Source organism: Cavia porcellus, unplaced genomic scaffold (genome assembly GCF_034190915.1).
Source record: "Cavia porcellus strain 051 isolate PalLab524CR breed Dunkin Hartley unplaced genomic scaffold, mCavPor4.1 scaffold_29, whole genome shotgun sequence".
In the NCBI taxonomy this organism is placed as follows: Eukaryota; Metazoa; Chordata; class Mammalia; order Rodentia; family Caviidae; genus Cavia; species Cavia porcellus.
This window is the reverse complement of record NW_026947512.1, coordinates 13,141,815-13,163,555: the sequence shown is the minus strand read 5'-3', so window position 1 is coordinate 13,163,555 and position 21,741 is coordinate 13,141,815. Positions and strand designations below refer to the sequence as shown.

Genomic DNA, 21,741 nt, shown 5'->3' with positions numbered 1-21,741 from the left:
TCTTTCTCAAGCTTGGGTAATGTACACATACACTTTAAATGAAGAATCCTTATAGATTCTGAACATAGATTCATAATTATACTTAGGTACTTTTATGGATTAAAAACTGGTGGTCAACTTAACTCCAGCTGGATTACATCAGCATGGCACTGAGTGAAGATGCTCCATCTGAGGAAACTTGCCAGCATAAATAGGTGGAGAAGGAGAAGGAGGTTGTTAATGCATTGAGGCATTGTGGCATTGAGGGTTCTCCCACAAGTTGCTGTTTGAGCCGTTGATTGTCCTGGAGAAGCTCTGGAGGGGAAGGCATGTGCCGCTTGGTCTCCAGGATGAACTTGTCATGCTGCTTCCTGGCATGTACCTGACTGTGCTTGTTGTGGGAAGAGCTCAGGGCCTCTGTGTCACAGAGGATGGCTGTGGTGCCTTTCAGGACAGCCCTGGACTTTGTTGTGAGTGTGATTTCCTGGCTCCAGCATAGAACCCTCATCCCACCAGCACAGCTCCTCCACCCTGCTGGCATGGACTTTCTGGTTTCCACCGCTGACCCTTAGGCTTTCCTGGCACGAATTTGTAAAAGAGACTGGCGTGAGTCCTTCTTGTGGGCTCTGGACCTCCAGCTGGACTCGTGGGAGGCACTGTCATGAGCTCTTGGTTTTTATCTGGACTCATGTGGGACATTGCTGTGGGATTTAGGCCCTTGACTAAATAATCTATGTCTTTGGTGTTGTAGATAGATTTCCTGCATTTTCTTGTGTTAGCTCCCAGTGACCATTATAAAAATAACATTATAAACTCTATGTCCTGATTCTAATTGTTCTCATTGTACAACCCCTAACTACAACAGGTACATACAAATAGAAAATTGATTTGTTTCACATTATCTATACTCACATAATATCATATGCTTATTAGTCTGCATCAAAAAACAATCTAAATTACAAGCCAAATTCTTGCAGAATCATATTTCTGAGAACCTTTAGTGATGTACAACATCAATGTGGAGATGACATTCTTTTAGGGAACATAATTAGCTGATCAGCAGGAAATGTGCCCTGGATATCAGCTATAAGTTCTTTCAAGGTTGGTGTACTGGGTGATCCTACCATTCTCTTGTCACTGTTATCCTATTGGAATGAATCCTTCATTCCAGGATTCAATCCTTCATTCTTGCCAGGGTGCTGCAGTGCCCCTAGAGGAAGGTGCATAACTGACATGCCGATGTCTTTTTCTCTTTTTTCATAGTGTACTATCAATAAATCATTTTTACTTGGCACCAACACAGGCACTTAGATTGAATGGCAGTGCTCAATTATTCAGTGATATTCCAGACAATTCAGAAAATCCCTTATATTAAATTTATTAAATGCCAGCACAAAATTTCTTTTTTTGCTTCTACTCATAGACTCTGGGAATTAGGAAATTCGAGTTGGAGAAATACTACCCTAAATGTATTGCTTTGGAGAAGCAGCTGGAGTTTTTGAGTTCAACTTTGGACTAGGCAGCTACATACTTAGTGACTTTAGGGCAGCCCAAGCCAAGGAATTCATCCCTCTCCAGGTTGTTAAAGCCTTTAAATGAATCAATACCTTAGATGAAAAGACTGAAGAACTCAAATTAAATGCAAATGTATTATCTGGGAAAAGTTAGCACTAAGAATCCATTCTGTAGCGGATATAAATTTATTATCATTTTAATTATGCATGAAACAAAGTCTGGGAGGTTGAAACATAGACTAAGTGAATATTAATATTCTAAACAGCATGTATTAAGTGGTAGTGGTGTCAGGGATCCACAGAGACAAACACAAAGCACCTCTGCATGCACTTAAAATCCAGTAGTACATACATCAGAAAGACGGAGAGAGCAATCCTCTTTTTTGAGCTATGGCAGATGTAGCAGAGGGAGAAACTTAAAAAAGGTAACTGCATTAATAGCCAATCCAGAAGAAAAGCTAGAAACTTTGGGACCAGCAGAAAACAGTTGCCTGAGTGCAAGAGGTTTGGATAAGAAAAGTAAATCGTTCCCACTTTATAACTTCCTAGTCAGTCTTGAGACTCTTGTGTTTTTTTAAATGTAAGAACATCTCCGTCATAAAAGATGTGCTTATTTAATTATGGAATTTTACTTTATATTGATTTCCAAGCTTATCTATCACCATCCCCAGTATTTTCCTTGTTTTCTTCTTCTGTATATTGCCCTGTGGGAGTGAGGAGGAGGACTGAGACCACTCTTGGCCCATGGCCACATTCCTCCTCTCTCTATGTGGCTATGGACACAGATGCATAGTCCTGGATTTTTTTCTGTGCCTTTCTTCATTAAGACAGTAGAGTTTAAATACATTGTTGGGATTATTTTGCTGCTTTCAACCTGCCCCCACTTGTGGTTAGATACTGTTCATGTTCAATGTGTGTTTACCTACAGAGCATGTAATGCACTTCTGTGTTTCCCCTCATATTCAATAGCTTATGGGTATGAAAGCCTACTGTCGTAAATACGTGTTTATGAGTGAAGAGATGATAGATAAAAAGATTTTCCCCAAGGACAAGGAAATTAGCATTTATCAGGAGTCCTTCCAGCATGATCTCATTTACTCCTCAGAGTTACTATGAGACAAGAATTATCACCTTCATCCTGAGACAGGACAAATAAGTTACTTGCAGGGAATCATGCAGTTAGCATCATATCTCCTGTGTGAACTCTTTGTGTGTTAACACGTGTCATTTCCTCTTTACACTGCCTCTGTGACAGTGCCCTTCCAGTGACTTGTTCTCTCAGATGCTGAGCACAGATGGGACCACCTGAGCATGCACATAAAACAGGCAATGCAGGTTGGCTCTGGACACCTCTCATTCCTTCCCAAAGATGGACCTTCTCACATAACTCTCTGTTCTTTTTCCCCTTTATACTTCTTTCTTTCTCCTCTCCTGTCTTAGCTTCATTCTGTTTGCATTTTACCCTTGTCTCTCAAAAAGTAGCAGGCCAGCCAGGAGTCACGATCAAGATTGATGGGGGAGAACCATTGCACTTCTTTCCCCCTTTCCCAAGCCATTTCTTTGTGGGGACATTTTGAGCCAATAATGGTGTACAGACCACCAGCTGTGCTTGGAGCAGTGCAGCCAAATGTCATCCTGGGTCCAGGGCTGAGCCTCAGAGGTGCCTGGAGGGGCCCCTCTCCTTCTGTCCCATCCTGGACGTCCATACTCCCTGGAACGTTAAGCCAGGACATGGTGCTCAGCTTTTCTTTTCCTTTCTGAAAAGTACCTCATAAAATTATGTTAATATCAGCAAATGGCAACAAACAGAAAGCTGAAAACAAGAACAGCTCAATGATCACTACAGTCTTCAGAAAACCTTACTCATTTGCTTAAGCGCTCAGGCGTGTTGGGTTTCTTTAGTGCTGCTTCTTCCCCTCGCCCTTTTTTTCTTTTTTTGGTGTTTCCATCTTGAAATGATAGGGAGAAGTGTGTGTGTGTGTGTGTGTGTGTGTGTGTGTGTGTGTGTGTGTGTTGGAAGGGTCAGCTTTGATTTGTGTTTGCAACTTGGTGACAAATGACAGGGAGAAATTTTAAACCATCCATCTTCTAAATTCTGGGAATTGTCAGAGGATTTTATTTGCACAATGCCTTCCTGACCCCCATTTTCTCAGAGAAGCAAAAATTATGCTGGATTTGTAAACAGGGTGCTTTTATTAAGTTGAACTTTTATGAACTTATGGTATACTTAGCGAAAATAACACTTTTATTTAATAAAGTACAACCAAAGGAGTATGCATGTAGACTGTGGTGTGATTAAAATGTACTTTAAGGCTCTTACAAAGTCAGCATAATTTTAGAATTTGTGGGATCTTTTAAATTTACTTTGTACTCCAATGGCAGCTTTATCAGTAGAGGTGAAGGAGCTTTGCCTTTGCATTTTAATAACAGAAATCCATATTACATTGTGCACTTTTTCAAGTAAACCAATCACTATTCCTAATTTGAAAGTTTCTTCTTTTAAAAACTATAAATTGCATTGCTTTGGAACATAGACAGAAATGGAAAAAATGTGGCTGTTAAGCATTAGAAATATGTTAATTTAAAGTGCCTACAGAATGTTAGGCGTGCTGAGTAAATTTTTCCTAACAACTTAAAAATAATATAAAATAAAAACTAAATCTTGGTACTTAATAGCAAAAGAAATGTAACCAATAAAGTATCTGCTATTATAGAAGTAGTTTGTAATTACAGCCATGCCATCAGAAATATTTCTTTCTGTCTACTGTTCATCTGTTACCTTATTTTATTTCCTGCAAAACTACTCAAATGCTATCCTTCTTACCTAGAATTTCAATTTAAAATTTCATATACGTGATATTGATTTTGCACTTTTTTTTACTTTCCTTTTTCTTTGAATGTATGAAGTCCAGGAAATTCAAAACTGCATGAATACATGACTCATAAATGCTAACAATTGGCTCATGTAAGGTGCCTGGTTAATGCTATTGTCCTTACTATTTGTGTTTGCTAAGATATAATAATATAAAGTGATTCGATGTTGTCACTGTATTTTCAGAGTTCTTATAAACACTTCTGTAGCTGCTGTAAGTAGAAAAAGATAAAGGAGAATAAGTTGCTCCAAGAACCACTCAAAGGCAAAACTGCAGAAGAAGGTTGAGTTTCTAGGAATGGTTCCCAATACTGAGTTCCAGAATTAGGCTGCAGGGAGCTGTTGCCACCACCAGTCTTGAAGCTGCACATCAGGGAGCCACCATCCGTTTATAGCACCACGATCTGGAGCTGCACCACCCTGCCATGATCCAGGCCAACTAAAATCAGTTCAGCACATTCTGCCCGTCCCCTGTCTCAGCGGAATCAAAGTCTCTCACAAGTACATCTGGTTGGCTAAAATTATACATCAGGAGCCTTACCTTCAAGAGTAAGATTGGGAAAGGAAAGAGGCTATAAATTTTACTCATTCATTAAAAGGAAGTGAGAGTAAGTGTTGAGATATTCCATTCTTAGAATCTACTCCAGTTAGTAGTCTTGACACAGCTAATCTAATAATATTCTAGGCTATTGGCTACTTGGAAATTCTGTGTGTTGAAGGAGCTTGTGGCATATAAGACGTACCTATAATGTGATCAAACTGACTTTTCCACTGAAATATGAGTTTTCTCTGCATCTATGAATCTCCAGAGAAGAACAATCCACTCTTGTGACTGGTGAGGGCAGGGAAATTCATCTGTCTGCTATCATTCTGGAGCAGAACAGGGAAGGAGTTTGAGGCCAGTGTCTAAGAATGCAGACTTTCACTAAACTTGCTTGGTTTTGCTCCACTTTTGCTGCTCCCTGTACCAGGTGTCTCTGAGTCTGAAACTTCTGTGGTATTCTTTTTCCAGGAGAAAGCTTCCCATCTCCTGCTGAGTATAGGGATGGACCAGGGGTAGAAGAGGTGATTATGTGTCCCCAATTATTCTGGATTTCTCCGTATGCAGACTTTTACCTGATCTTGCTGCTTCAGCGCCACAACTGTCCCCACCTGTGTGGGTACTACATGCCTTCAAGGACAGACTCAAATGGGCTAGCGTCTCATTTCTTCCCGCTGCGGGTATGTGAGGACGACCCCTTTCTTTATGCTCTTCGGCCTGCCTTCTTTTTTCAAAACCATTTTGAGCCTATCTTATCTACTTTTTTCTTCTCCCTAGTCTTCTTCATTTTTGTTGGCCAATAATCTTTAAAACTCTTTCACTGTTATCACAGTGGGTTTGGATGCGATCAATCTGCCATCTTTGCCCATGGTACTTCTGGTTTATTCTTTGATAAACATATTATTTAGTCTTGCATATTGTCAATCTTGTACATACCAATGCTCGTGTATGAATATTTCCCTAAATACAAGGATTAATACAGAGATTTAGTGTGAAGATTAGGGGACAAAATTTTTCATGCTGTCATTTTCAAATTACAAAGTATCTTTTTCAGTAGTAGCAGGGGGCAGGCTTCACTTCAGTGATATTAGATGACCGGCAAATACAAGGCAAAATACTCTAAGTTTAAAAAAGATGTGGAATTGCCCAAGAATGCCATGGAAATGCAGGAGGGTGCCCTCTTATGGCCAGAAAGGCTTCTTGGGGGAAAAGAAGGCAGAAGTCAGGAAAGGGTACAATTTCCAGTTGCAAAAAGTGGCAGTAAGACTAATTCTCTACTCTCTCCCCAGTGAAGCTATGCTCTGAATAGTGCCATTCCAGGACTTGCGTTAGAGGTGGTGGCCATGAAGCTGGTGGCCTAGACGTCATGGAGTTCTCTTGGTCCATTAGAATAAACTGTCAGTTTCTTCAGTGGCCAAGAAAAAAATCTAAACTACTGTTTACTAGCAACCCGCTGGTTCACAGATGCTGTTTACCATGCAAAATGTAGTTCTAATTAAAGCAGGGAATTAAAATCCAAATAAAAGATGGGTAGTTTGTATGATGTTTCATACTTGTACATCTCTATAGTCATAACTTCTTAATAGGGATAAACAGCAGATTCTAGTTTTCAACAATGTGCGGAACCAGTGTTCTAGTATCCTCAATATTTTTATAGCCTCTCTTTTTTTTTCTTTGAATCTTTGATTATTTCACAAATCAGTCATCATCTCTGAAGTCCTTAATCTAGGCATAGTTCTGTGCCAGTCCACGAGGGGACTATTCATGTTCATTCATCAAATGTTTGCCGAGTCTCTACCATGCAGCCAACTCTAATAGGGAATGAATGGCTTTTTTCCACTCTCAAAGAGGTTTGGTAACAGTCGGAGTAACAGGAGAGCAAAGTGCAGAGAATTATTAACAGTAATTATTTCCAACTCTTTTGTTAAGAGTTGAAAAAGCAGAGCATGTACACAGGAGAAGCATTGGATGCTTATAAGATAGGACCAGATACAAAGTACGATAGCACAGATCAGGTACACTAGTTCTATTAAGGGATCAGATGGGGGTGTGAGGAATCCCAGATGGGGTAAAGAAAGATCTGAGTGCAGTGTAGGGTAACAGTAGGGGATTTGGATGCCTCCAGAGCACTGCATGCTTTGGTGAACTTTGAGCGAAAGTGTCAGTGTCCAGGCAGGAAGGCAGAACATTGCAGGGAAAGTTTAAACTGAGATTCTCAGTGAATATTGCCTATGCTTCTGGAGATTGTATTTGCTCACTTAGAGGTCACAGGGCACCAGACGGAACTACCTAGTGTATGAGACCTAAGGAGAAGAAGCAAGCACATTTCTGGCAGTACTGGCCCTACAGGAAAGCCTGGAAATTGGGGATAAGGCAGACAGGTGGGCCAGACTATCAAACAAATCATTGGAAATCTAGGCCTGTGCACGGGCCATCCCTGTTTGTTTCCTCTACAGTTCTTGAGACTCTCTTAAGGGTAATAGCAGGGTGGTGAATGAATCTTAACTAAGGTTTTCTCATAGCTCATCCCTGCTTTCATCAGAGAGCTCCACTTTTCAATCTGTTGCATATATTGGAGTCTTATGTCAGAATTTTATTCTTTGAAAGTGTAGTTAAGTAACCAGATGCTTTCATAGCTGTGTTGCATGTATAAGGTCCTGGGTTCAATCTTCAGTACAGAAAAAAGAAAAATATGTGGAGGGGAAAAAGAAAAGAAGATGGAAAAATGATACCTACAGTGTTTTTGGAAGGACTATAAATGAGATGACTAGGATAATATTTTGTGGGAATTTTAAGGTAGAGGGAAACTAAATGGCGAATAGGGAAAGATATTTGGAGTGAAGGAAATAGTGTAGACAAAGACAAGAAAACACAACTGAGTATGTTCTGTGCAAGTTCCAGGCAAACACAGTTCCATGGCTGATGCTGTGGTCATGTTGAAAAGCTTGAATTTATTCTGTCAGGCAATGTCATATCTCTTAGGAATGAGGCAGGATGGGAAGCATGATAATTATGCAAATTATTGTACTTCATGAACCCGTTACTCAAAGCTTAGAAGATTTGGATGAATTCATGGAGCCATCACGTTTTTCTTGGCCTTGGTCCCTACCCAGAAACCCATGACAATAGCTCCAGTTTCTTTGTTTGCAGAAATTCTGGCATAGTGCATCAAGGAAAAAAGAAAACTGTTGGAAAAATATTGATCAACATCATCATCTCTTGAGCAACAAGCAAATTATAATAATTGAATGTTCCATGGTATCTCATGAGTTTTCAGAATCTTGCATAAACATTTACAGTCTTTTCAACTTGGACAAATCTGTGGGCTACTGCTCTGTCTTTGGACCAAGTGCTTGGTGGGATAATCGTTCAGTCCCTCCTCTTTTGGCCAACACGATGCTATCAACCATGTGATCTATACACATGGTTGGTGTGGCCTTGTCACTGGAATGTATTGCTCATTGCCAGAGAGTGATGTAACCCTGAGAGAGAACAAATACATACCCATTTCTCAATAGGTAAAAGACATTTAATAAATCAGGAGTATGCAATATGGCAAAGACAGTGATGGAGAATACTTATACATGAACTATTATTTTTAAGTCCCAGAAAAGGAGTGGTCAGAAGATGGAATTTTTACTCTAACAAACCTTAGCTATTCTCAGCAGGATTCTTGGAATCTGTTTCCAATCTTAATATTTATTAGGCTGAGGAACATTGTCATAATGTTTTACAATATTTGTGATTTTAAAAAATATCCAATATTTTATGCTCTCAAAATAGGAGTGTGCTCAGGGAAATTAGACATGATACCATTGGGACCTGGGGATCTTTTTATGTGTTTTTGATGGTGGGACTCTGTAGAATTCAATAATTTATAGTCTTAGACTTGTCTAGTGAGTAGAAAAGGATGACCCCATGTAGGGAATGTAGGGTCATATGGGAATTCCCAAAAAGGTGATCTATTTATTGGCTAAAGAGGACCTCTTGGAAGTAAAAAGGAAGTGGACAGATCTATTTGTAGGTAAAAGGAAGTTGCCCAGGTTTACTCTATTTGGGAGAAAAAGATGAAAATAAATCATGCTTGTGTTCTGAAGCTGTAGTTTTTCTTCAAAGTACAATTTTTAAAGCCATGATTTCCTTGTCTCCTTTTACCTAGTTTTTGCTTTTTCTATCCCACCTCATTTCTTCTAAAATTCAATCCCTTATGCTTAAGAGGTATGGAAGTTTGTCTTCAGTGACTGCTTCAGACTGAGAAAGAGCACTGAACGTTGGGTTCCATTTTTGAAGAACTGTCACATTTCTGTAGTCAAACTAAAGTTAAGATCTCTGCAGTCTCCCTGCCTCGTTTTAGGTCCCTTTGTGGTCACCAAGGTAAACGTCACTGCACTGGGAATGAAGGGTCCTTGAGGCTGATACAGGAACTGAATCCAACCTTTAAAAATAAAAAGTAATTTTCAGGCTCTCTGATTGCTTTCGTGGAAAAAGAATTTTCAGGACATGTCAGTAGGCAAGAGGCATGAGAAGGACTTATTAGAAACAGATCTAGAACATACTCAAGACTAGAGGATGAGTGTTTAGAGAAATGAGGCACACTTGAGTGACTTTTTGTTATATTTTCTTCATTATTATTTTAACCTAATATCCATTATATTCTACCAATTTTTAAACATTTCACTCGTTTATACCTCATAGGAACAGAATCTCTGTGTGTTTTTTTTCATTGTTTTGAAATATACTAGACTATACACAATTTTTATGTTTGTGACAAGATTTCTATAAGTGAAATGTAGATAAAACTTCATCTAACAAATTATATATTACTAAGTAAAATATTATAAATTTATTTTAAAAATCAGTCTTTAAGGTATTAAAAGTAAGTGTTAAAATTGCATCTGGGTAGGTAATTTTTAACATGACGGTATAGGTAGACTCACTGTGTTGAAATTTCATTTTGGATACCTCATCAACAATGGAGCCTTTGGTAAGCAAAATCTGTGTACACCGGTGTGATAAATGGTAGGTGTAACATAAAAGTATCATAACATGATTCTTGCCCTCTAAAAGCTTTCAATCTACTTAAGGGGCAAGCTGAACTAAATAAAAATCAATGTTTTAAAATTCCTGTGACAAAAATTATGGAAAAATTGAAAGCCAAGAAAGGAAGAAGTCTGGGACATTCTTTAATAAGCATAATCACCAGGAAGGAGGTGGCATAACTTAAGTTTCAAAACCACAGGTACTTACCCTCTTTCAGAGAAGAAGGTGTCCCTAAAAAATGAAGGCAACATAAAGGCAGAAATAAACATAGCCTATCAATCTACACTTTGTAAAGATTTGGTGATCAAAAACAATGCCAATCAATTAAGTGTCTTACACAGGTTTTAAAATATTTGATTCTTAAGTATATGTGACTATCAAACATTATAATCAGTGACTGAACTTGATTAACATTCTCAAATCTATTTGACAATATTTATAATGTATGCTGTATAAATTTTTATGCTAAGCAGTATACTAAAAGTATAATATATAAGAATGAAGAACTCATGGTCTTATCCTTGGAATTTTTATTGTCTTGTTAGTAAGAGTGATATGAACAAATAAAATTTTTAAGTATATCATCAAAACAAGGTCACTCAAATATTCTCCAAATTATGGAAATTCTGTTTAAATTGGAAATTTACAAACTTCTCCATATAAAAGTTATTTTTCCACATATCAATCCTCTATACCCTCATAGCTCTTTCCAACATACTGATGGTGCTCTGCCTGATAGAAACCATCACTGGGCATTGCCAGCCCTGCAGCTATCTTTCATTGACTCTTACTTCCTTTTAAGGTCAACAAACACACACAGTGGCCATCTCATAATTCCCACCCTCTCTCACCTTGATCTTTGTTGTGATCCTATTCATCATTCACTTATGAAGACTGACAAAAACTATTGATATAGGTATGATATATGACTGCAAATAATCCAAATAATATAAGGGAAATATTGTAACTGTTAACTTGCTAGATGTCTGATATGCCACATTTATAATCCCCAAAATCAAAGACTGAACTCTAAGGAACAATAGAAGTTAAGAGTAGGAAATGTTTATTGAAGAAAAGATACTTCTGTCTAAGAGAGACACAAAGAGACCCAGAAAGTGAGTTCCGAAGACCCCACTTCTCAGGGAAAGTTGTATAGACAAAGTCACGAGGTAGGTACAAAATCTTGAGGTGGGTTTAAGGCGGGACAAAACTATGATCAACCAGTAAGACTGCAGGTATAGTTGCTTAGGTAATATTGACCAGAGGGGAAACAAGTCATACAGCAAGTGTGCATGGGAAGAGCAAAGACCTTCCTGGACGGGATGGGTCAAGGTCCTGGTCCCCCACTCTGAATGACGTCTACACAGCTTATAATACCAATCATTATTGTTTATCCTAGGGAAGTGAGTAGGTATAATAATTCCATATTTCACTTAAGGTCTGGTCTTCAGTGCACCTCCACTCACAGTTTTAATGTGCTTTCATCTTCCGTACTGACTCCTTCCATGGCCCAGCCTATAATATTTCTAACTTAGCTGTCTATAATAATATGATATATCTAAATTTAAAACGAAATTATTTTAAACTAAAAGACAATGGCCATCAGTGCCTCAGGATACTTCCCTCTTGCTTCAAACATACTTTATCCCATTGCTCGTCACTTTCGGAAGCAGTTCCTGAAGTCCTCTTGTGAGTGTCATTATGAGGTGTGATAAAAACTACAGTGAATCCTGCTGCCAGACACTAATGGAAAAGGCAGGCTTGTAAAAACACTACAGTGTGTGTCCTCATCTACCTTATTTACTGAACCTGGCACTAGGAAACTTCTGGCTGTTTGTCCCAAAGTCAAAGTGACCTTGACAAGTAAATGTTTTAAATCCTTTGATTAAGACCATGGAAGTATCCATGACCATACAACTAAAGACATTCACAAAAGATCACTTCCAAAGCTGCTTCAGATTGCAACAAGAAGAATAAGTAAGTGTCTGCAAAACAAGGGGGTTATTTTTAGGAGAATTAATTGCAAAGCTTCATTTACTGTTATGAATACTACAATTTAAACATTTACCGTACTTTTGATCACACCTCTCTGAGGCTACCCGCACTCCTAGTTTTTGGTTTTTTTCTGTCTTATTTCTCCTATCTCTTGTAACATTTGCCAAATTATTGCAGATAAAAATACTAGGTATCTCATGTTTCCTTTCTCTTTGAAGAAGAAATTTACGATTCTCAATGTCTCCTATACAAACAACTTAATGATTTCCCTTAACTGCAAAGAGATGCTATGTTTAATTATGAAGAAAAGGGTGGTATCAAATCATGATGTTAATCTCCGAGGCTTTGAAAATATGCAAAAGCTCTTTTTGAATCTTCATTTTAAAAATATTCCTGTAAAATGTTATAAGGTTCCTCCAAAATATGTAGTCAAAAAGTATAAATATATCATTTTTGTATTGTTTATTGCAAAAAAAACTTGTCCATTTTTTTCCTTTGTATGGATAACTTTCTTGACCACCAGACTATTCTAAGTCCCAAATGAAAAACTGACACAAAGTTTTGAATGTAAAGGCATTTATAAAATGAGGCAAACTCAAATGAGATACACTCATTTAAAATGGATAATGTAAGTAATGTGTATTATATAAATTGAAAGATGGGAGATAGGAGTGGTGACAGCCAATTATAAGTTTAAGAAAACTTTTTGCACAGGAGTAGAACTTTATCTGGACTCCAGAAAATATTTTTGCAGTAGCGGGAAGTTGAGAGGGTAACTTGAATTGGATAAAGAATGTTGGCAAAGATGAATATGGGAGACATCTTATGAAAGAGAGAGGAAGACATTAAAAATACCAGTATTGGGCTATTTGTGGGTGTTTTTCAATACCACATTGAATATTTTAGTAGATTTTCTCCATGAATAATGGGAAACTACTGAAAGTTTGGAATGACTATAATGAATCTGACAAAATTGTGTTTTAATTTTGCCCTGGCTGGTGATGTAAGAGAAGTTAGAAGGCAAAGAGACTAATAGCTGCTCACTTATGATGCCATGTGAGATGTGTGAGATGTCAAAGACCAGAAACAATGGGGTGGGAGTGTATTAAGCAAGGGGAACTATGACAGAACCTCAAATACAGCACAACATAATCTTGATATAATAAAGAACATGAAGAAAGACAATGCATCTGGAAGGGTTCCAGCTGGGTGGCTGGGAGAATAAAGGACACTCCAACAACACAAACAGGAAAGACAGAATGGAAAATTGTTTGGATACATGGGAAGAAGAAAAAAGAACATATGTGCATGCAGTTTAGTGCTGTCAAAATAAATTTAATAAAAGCCATATATGTCATTTGACATTGAATTGCAATCACCTTCAAAAGAATACATTTTAAAATTGTGTTTAACCATACTTTGCCCTAATATATTCAAAATCCTATCATTTTAACATATAAGCAATATGAACAGTATGAATGAGATAGCTTAGCTTCAATTTTTCATACTAAAGCTTTGAAATCTGGTACATGTTTTATGTTTACACATATTCCCTTTTAGCTACATTTCAGGTGCCTAAGAGCTGTGTATTTCTGATGGCTAACATACTGACCAGCACATTCCTATGCTACTTAATAGACTGATAAAAATTATTTAGTAAATTTCTTATCTAAGCTAATGCTAAGACTCATTGGATTTTGGAAATTATGATTCTTCATGTGCCTCCTTCTCTCTTCTCCTTTTAAAATTTTAGCTATTTCAGATTCAAGTTTCTTTTTTCTAGTGCATCATTCTTTTTCAAAACCACCATGATTTTTAAAAATAACCAGGATATATTAGTTCATTGGCTGCAGTTGCTGCTGCTTCATTTAATTCCCTGACTTACAACTGTAATTAAACAAATCAGCCTGAACATTTTTCCTTCTTTCTTGGTCAGTCACAAAAACTTGGGATTATGAAATAATTTAGCAATGTGTCCTCAAAAACTTCGGATAAATGGCACTACGTAGTGGGGAAATGAGCACTACACTTTTCATGTTTCCTTGTCTGCATATTTTGCTTCTCTCCAGTGTTTAGTATCTGACATAAACTTGCTGGATTTTTGGTCTTGAATATATGCTGAAGAATGTAGTACAAAAGGAAGCCTACTTCTATAGAAAGTAAGCCAAGAACATTGTGTTCCATCTTTACAATGAAATGCAGATTTCCCATTAAAAGGCAAATCCATCATTTCCAAAAGTTGAATAAGATGGTGCATTAAAAACACCCAGCTGCTTAAATTTAGGGCATTGAAAGGCTTCTATTAAAAAATGTTCCTTGGGTCTCAAGCATTTTCATTTGATTATATATTGGACAGGTTTTCACTCAATCTAGAATCTGGCCTCTTAGAAGAGTTTTGTCCTAAAGCAGTTTGACAAGTAAATGTTTTTAAGTAAATTGGACTCAACTATGGTATTTCATTTACTTAAATATTTTGCTAGTTAGAATGCATTTATGAATAAATTATTAACATTTTACAGGAAATACTGGAATTTTCTTATAGTGTTTGCTTTCTCATGTTTTCCCTGTGCTCCCTCTGTTCCTTCTCAAGGCTTTCTGCCAGCACGGCCATTTTGTTCTCCAACCAGCTTTCTCCAACTGGAAGGAAATCATCTGCTTCACTCTGCCTTATTTTTGTAGAGTGTCACCTTTTTGCTAACCTAATATGCTCTGCCCTACTTTTTCCTAATTGAGGAGTAAGAAATCATAAGCCCAGTGATATTCTGTGCAGTACAAATAGTACTCACACAGCTGGCTTGGGAGCACATAAGAATTCTGCTCCATGTTGTTGAGCGTTAGTCACGAATTCTCAAGGAGGTGGTCTCTACACGGGAAGGTCAGCAAAGCTCATGCTAGGCATATTTGCATGATGCACGTACTTCTCATAGGCATTAACAGTTGTTTAATAAATGTGACAGCTGTACATGCTCTCCTCTGATACTGCTCTTTCTCATCCAGAGGATCACTGTTTCATAACTGCTTTGCTAACATGCCCCTGATAGTAGGTATTTACCAGGTTTATTAAGTAGACTATTTGGCTTGCTACTATTGTATAGGTTGTTAGACATTCATACATGTGATGCTATTGCTCCTGAGCCAGTTCCTAAAAGTAAATGTTTCCAGTGAGTCTGTGGCATTCATTATGTTCTACTAATGCCTTTTGATCCCAGTTCAGACCTTACCTTTCCAATGTCCATATTCAACTTGAAGAACTGTTAAGTTTAAAAGAGAACTTGTTCTAGTTAGTAATGGTGTACTTCTAATGGGCTCCCCCCCCCAAGAGCTCAATAATTTTATGAAATTTATGGAATGATATTTTTTCTAGCCTTATTATATGCTTGACCCAAACAAGGTAAATAGTTTCTGTTCTTTATCACAGTCTATGGGGGGCATTTTATACGGGGGTCCTTGTGCCTCCACTCCCCTGCCAACCCTGGCTATCAAAACTGCTTAGGCTGCAAATAAAACATGAAATGCAAGCCATCTGGCGTTTCTCATTGAATTAGAACCAGAACATTTTTGTTAAATATTAACAGATGGCTAAATTCTTAATATCAAACTAACATTTAAAAATATCTAAGGGGACTCACATGAGGGGGAAAGGATAGAGGACCATGTGTTTTCTCCATCAATGAGCCCTTTCTGTATATTTCCCTCTCCCACCCTCAATTTTCCAACTCATGTACTGAGAATCACTGGACTTTCCTATATCCAACAACTTTTATTCCTGTTGGTAGCTGGTATCAAAATAGTGTTTGTTGGTATCAAGGTAGTATAATCAAGTGTTAGTCATCTGGTGATGTGGTGCCATTGGCATGTTTCAAGATCTCATATTCTTTTCTCTCTGTCTTATAATAGGAAAAAGAAAAGAAGTACATGCTTCCCTTGGACAACCTCAAAGTTCGAGATGTAGAAAAGAGCTTCATGTCTAGCAAACACATATTTGCCCTCTTTAACACGGAGCAAAGGTAAGAAAATAAAGCAACTCTGCATTCATATTTTTTCCTTGAATTTTTATGTGACCCAGAGATCAGACTGACAAATAGTTCCTTGCTTGCACCTTGAATTTTGCCAGATCTTTGTTTTTGCTTTCATTTATTTTGTATTTTTAACCTCCACAGTGAGTTATGGCTTTCAAAGATTAAAAGATAATAACAAAGATCTTCAAGAACTAATTAATTCCCCAGAAGGCACCAAAAGCACACTGCATCTATTCTTAAAACTACACTTTACTACCTTAAAGGCTTCCTCATCCTTCTGTATGTACTTACACATTTCTTAGTGATTATCATAAGTGTAACAGCATCTGTCTAAATGAATGGATGCCCCTACAGGTTATAGCTAAATTCAATAGATAGAATCATTCCATTGAGGTGAATAAAATATCCAGAACCAAAGCACCATCCATATTCATTGTTTTTTGGTTTTTGTAACCAGTGCGCATGAGGTTAAAAAGGCAGAATTCTAATAGTGAAGTCTTGGAAGGGGCTTATGTGTCCACCAGATGAACAAATAAAGAAATATGGTGTTTACACACCGTGGACTACTACTCTGCCAGAAAGAAAGATAAACTTGAGTCATTTGTAGGAAAACAGATGCCCCTGACACCATACTGTTACATAAAATAAATCAGACACATAAAATTAAACATCACCTGGTTTCTCTTATGAGAAACTCAGAGTAAACATAAAAGGCAAAACAAAAGATAGCAACTAGGAAGTATGGAGATAGATCTTTCTGAAAGGGGAAGAGGATCAAGAGATGGAGGGAGAAAAAGGAATGAAGATGTGTTATGTACGTGTACCAACTACTCAAGGAATGTAAACATTATGTACCGCAGATGTGGACTAATAAAATAAATGAGAAGGCCGGGTGGTGTGGTTGCTTTTAGGTAGAGGTACTGACAAAACTGACTTTCCTTAAGACCTCAGGGGAGCTGGAACTCAAATCAGGACATTGTCTAAGTGCTTCTATTCATACCTCCTCCCTCTTTACTGTTGGTCATGCACAATATCAGTCATCATGGAAAACAACAGTTGTCTATTAAAATGAATCAACACAGTTAAGTAAGCAAGTAGAGAAGTAATAAGGTGTAGGATAGAGGTTAATGGGCTACAACTAGACATAAGCAATAAAAGCAATTTTTTTCCCAAGTAGACATGTTACTGGAAAAACCTAATTTGTGTATGTTACTAAGAAAGTGAGTCAGTAGGTGGCAGGGTCTAATTTTAACCCATGTTTCCAGGCTGTTTTATCTTTATTTAGCAATGAATGAAATTGCTTGATTAGGTTCAGTGATGGGCCCAAGGTCAATCACACAGTTAATCAAAATAGCCAAAGACGACTTCTTTCTACATTCCCAGTCAGTTGCTCAGAGTGACTCATAAAACAAAAATACTTACAAAAACCACAAAAGCAAGCCATTTAAAGCATCAAGGAGAAAGAAAATTAAATGCTTCTCTCCTACCAAATGCTGAAGTGGGCTTTTTAGAAGACTTAGTATGGTTTGAGAGTAGCTTGTTAAAAACAAAAGCAAGGCAAAATACTGAAAATGGCCAAGAATAAAAAAAAGTTTCTTTGAATAGTAATAATTCTGCCATCGATAGCCAAATTTGGTACTGTTTGTGTGGTTTCATCAGAGTAGATGGAATCAAGAGAGCCTACCATTTTCAGGAGAGGTAAACTGAGCCTTCTTGCCCCAAGGCAGAGTGGGGCAGAAAACAGGAACTCAAACCAAATCCAATCCTTGGTGAATGTGGAGTTCCGGTCCTGCAATGGTGTGACAAGTGGCAAGACAGCAGTGCAAAGGCAAGACAGCAGTGAGGCATCTTTTTGGACAAAATACAATTGCAGATTATAAAAAGATTAAGTCACCAAAATAAGGAAACAAGATATTCTGGAATCATAGTGTTCTGAAAAGGTATTCATCTCTTCAACTACTTCTCAGAAACTGTGGTGAAGTCATGGATGTCCTAATAGCTCTTTTGACATTATTTTTTCCTTCGAAATTTGATTCCTTTAAATTGTTTTTATGTTTTCTAGGTCCTTTAGTGCAATATTGAGCACTCACGGATATTGTTGTCGGTTTCTAAGTTTAAAGAGTGTTATTTTAATGATTTTGTGATTGAATATGTTTAAATAAATAATTGATACCAGGTGAAGAAGTTTCTTTGTGTTCCTAGTTACTAAGGTTTCTGTTTTCATTTGCAAATCATGGATGGGTGTTGAGTTTTATCAATACCTCCGCCTAAAAGATTGATCTTTATTCTTTAATCTGTTTGTGTGGTGAAGTTCACTGATAGACCTTCTAACATTAAACCATCCTTGATCTACTGGGATTCAAGCTAGTTACGTCATGATGTAATGTTATTTATTATGCATTTCTGGCTTAAGTTTAAGTGTTTTTGGTCAATGTTCATAATAGAAATTGGACCATAAATGCCTTTTGTTTTGTACTGTCTCTGTCTGGTTTTAATATCAGCTTCTATTAGCTTTATGAATTGAGGTAAGAATAAATCTTTTTTACTAAATACTGGTATAAAATAAGAATTAATTCAGTTCAATGTTTGGTGCAAGCCACTAGTAAGATAATCTGGTCTGAAAGATTTTGTTTTGTTTTTTTTTAAGTAGGCTTTTATCAAGTGATTTAATGTTTAGACATTAAAGATTTTTTCAGATTTTCTGTTTTCCCATGAGTCAGTTTGGATTTTCTATTTTCCCATGAGTCAGTTTTTTTCTAGGGAATGCTTCACTTTATTTGTTTTAAAATATACTAACATCAAGTATTTCTTAATATTCTATTTTTAAATTTTTCTGCTGTATCATTTTTTTCCAGTATTAAACCTTATCTTTTTTCTTCCTATAATCCCCATTGTTAGAATTTCGTCTGTTTTCAAAGAAATGGGTTTGACTGTTCCCTTCTTGTTTCTATTTCAGTAATACCTGGATTTTTCATTATTTCCTCCCTCTTTCAATTCTTTGTGGTTTTTTTTTTTTTTGGTCACTTTTCTAATTCTTTAATTTGGATGAATGGGTAGTCAATTCTTATTCTTCTGCAATATACAGATTTGCTTTTAGCTGGTTTTTAACTGCCTACCAAAATTTTTGAAATGCAGTATTTTCATTATCATTCTTTTGTGTTTCCTGATCTTCATTATAGATTTTTTTGGAGTTACTTAAAGATGTTTTCTCGTTTAATAACACATAAAATTTTATTACTTTATTGTTGTTTATGTCTAACTTAGTTGTACTATCCTCAGAGATTATGATCCAATACATCCTTGGTTTTCATAAATATTCCAAGTACATTGGAGAAGAATATACATTTACTAATCTGACAGTTCCAGTTTCATGAGAGTTCATTTGGTTATGCAGTACTTATTAACTGCATTATCTGATCCCCATTGTTACTTTTTAAAATCTTATTTCAAACATTTACAAGTAAGTACTTAACCACTTACCAGACTAGTTATTTAAATACAAGATGACAAAATATTGCATATTTTCATTAATTCTAATAAGATTACATAACAGGAAATATCAAAATAATGATTTTATCAGATTTATTCAGTGATTTTTCTGTGTGTGGTATATTGTAAACCATTCAATACACATTGCATGGACAGTAGCATGTAGTCTCTTTCTGAATTCTTTCCTAATTCTTATTCTTTCTTTGAACAACACACTTTACACTATCATGCTCACCCTTTCTTTATTTCTGAGTGACATTTGTAGTGTAATTTAAATAAAGTGCCCATTGAACTAAATGCAATGGGGAAGACTTTGATGATGGTCATCCTGGTTGGTATCTTGCTATTTCGTATGTTTCAATTATTTAGTCTAGTAGATATAATCTAAATTTTAAATGACTTTTTGAATCCTCTTGTTTTGAATAAGTAACAAATGATTTTTATATTGTTTGATCCAGACTATGCATAAATATAATGTTTTCCCTTGCCTTTTGACTACAGGATAGATTGTAAAATATTAGTCACCTATCTCAATGCACCCATAGATATACTATAATTATTTCCCACTGTGGGAAATTTTTGAGTTCAATTTCTTCTTTTTAAGTTCTATCATTTTTGTATTAGGAGTAGTTGAGAATAAAGAGTCATCTTTTTTGTCTTTCCATTTCATAACACAGACTTTTCCTTTTTGATATGCTAACATTTCTCCCTTTTCAGTTTTTTCTTTCGTAGAAGTCTTGGCACATCCTTCTTATTCAGTCTCACTACTGTGTTCATCTTGTATTGTAAAAGAATACAACTGAATTCTGGTGAACTATAAAAATTGTACTTAATGTACTCATGATAAGAGTTTTTATAGATTATAGCATAAAGTTATGTTATCTTTTGCAAATAAAATAAACAACCAGAAATTATCATTAGATTTCACTAGAAACAAACATTAAAGTGTGTTTTATTTTTTTTTGCTACCAGGGATTGACCTCATGACCTTGCATTTGCCAGGGAGCCGCTTATACTACTGAGCTAAATCCCCAGCCCTAAACATCAAAGTGGATACAATATTCTAAATAAACAAATATGAAAAAAATAGTCAATATAAAACCAATCAATATTCTAAATAAAAAAGTCAATATAAAACCAATCAACAGAAGTATGAGTGTTATATCATGCAGACAAAAATCGACTGGTTAAAATGTCACTTACCCAAGCAATGCTTGGGACAGTCAGTTCAGTATGTAAACAAACACACTGCCTGAGTATGTGGTTAGAATATATCAGTGAATGAAATAGGCAAATGAGCAAGTATTGCTAACGAGGTGAATGGGCAGGGAAACAGAAAGAGTTGTAAAGGATCTTTATGAGAGAACTTTGGAAAGCTCACTCTTTCATGATTATAAGCTTCAATATTTTCACAAGTATTTTGGTTTTTGCCCTATATATTTTGAGGCAAATGTATGATTTTATATTCTTACAAATGTAGAACTTTTGATGCCTTAATGAAAAATAATTTTGTGACAGTGCTTTTTATTTTTACTGAATTTATTTTGTCTGCTGTGAATACAACTATTCTACCTGACATCTGCTTAATATTTCTCAGTATATCTTTTCAATACCTTTTGTTGTTAACTTTTCATAGTTTCTTTTATGGTAGCATATAGTTGGATTTATTTTTAAATTCTAAAATATTATCTTATTAATACATGTGTGTAGTACATAATGTGTGCATTTCTTGCAGGAAGTTGAGGAATGCACAAAACAGATCTCAGTTCCGTTTTTCATCCCCTATCCTTCTTCCTCACTCGTCCACCCATCTCTTGATCCTCTTTCTGTTTGTCATACATGTTTGCAGTGCATAATGTTACAGACCTTGTGCAGAGTTGGTATATGTATATAACACATCCAACCCCCTTTTTTTTTATCCCTTATCACTTCCCTCTTTCCATCTCTTGATTCCCTTCCTCTTTAAGAAAGATCTGTCTCCTCACATGCATCCTATTATCTATCTTTACTTTGCTCTTTGGTTTTACTGTGAGTTTCTCATATGATAGATATTTAGGATTGTGTGTCTGATTTATTTCACTCAACACTATGGTGTCAAGAGGTATCCATTTTTCTACAGATGACTCAAATTTATCTTTCTTTGTGGTAGAGTAATGCTCCATAGTGTGTAAACGCCACGTTTTCTTTACCATTCATCTGTGGATGGACTATGGGACCCTGGCAATATTTATCTATTGTGAATTGTACTACTATAATCACGAGTTTGCATACAACACTGTAATATGATGTCTC

General features: G+C 36.4%; 1 protein-coding gene across 6 annotated transcripts in view; it reads left to right on the top strand.

The window, feature by feature from the left end:
* Positions 1-21,741, top strand: part of Dnm3 (dynamin 3) — a 548,406-nt gene that overhangs the window by 366,699 nt on the left and 159,966 nt on the right. For all 6 annotated transcript variants that reach the window (XM_063239982.1, XM_063239981.1, XM_063239980.1 and 3 more), the window contains one exon: positions 15,839-15,948. In XM_063239982.1, the coding sequence (XP_063096052.1) occupies positions 15,839-15,948 (110 nt within the window). The remainder of the gene's footprint in view (positions 1-15,838; positions 15,949-21,741) is intronic.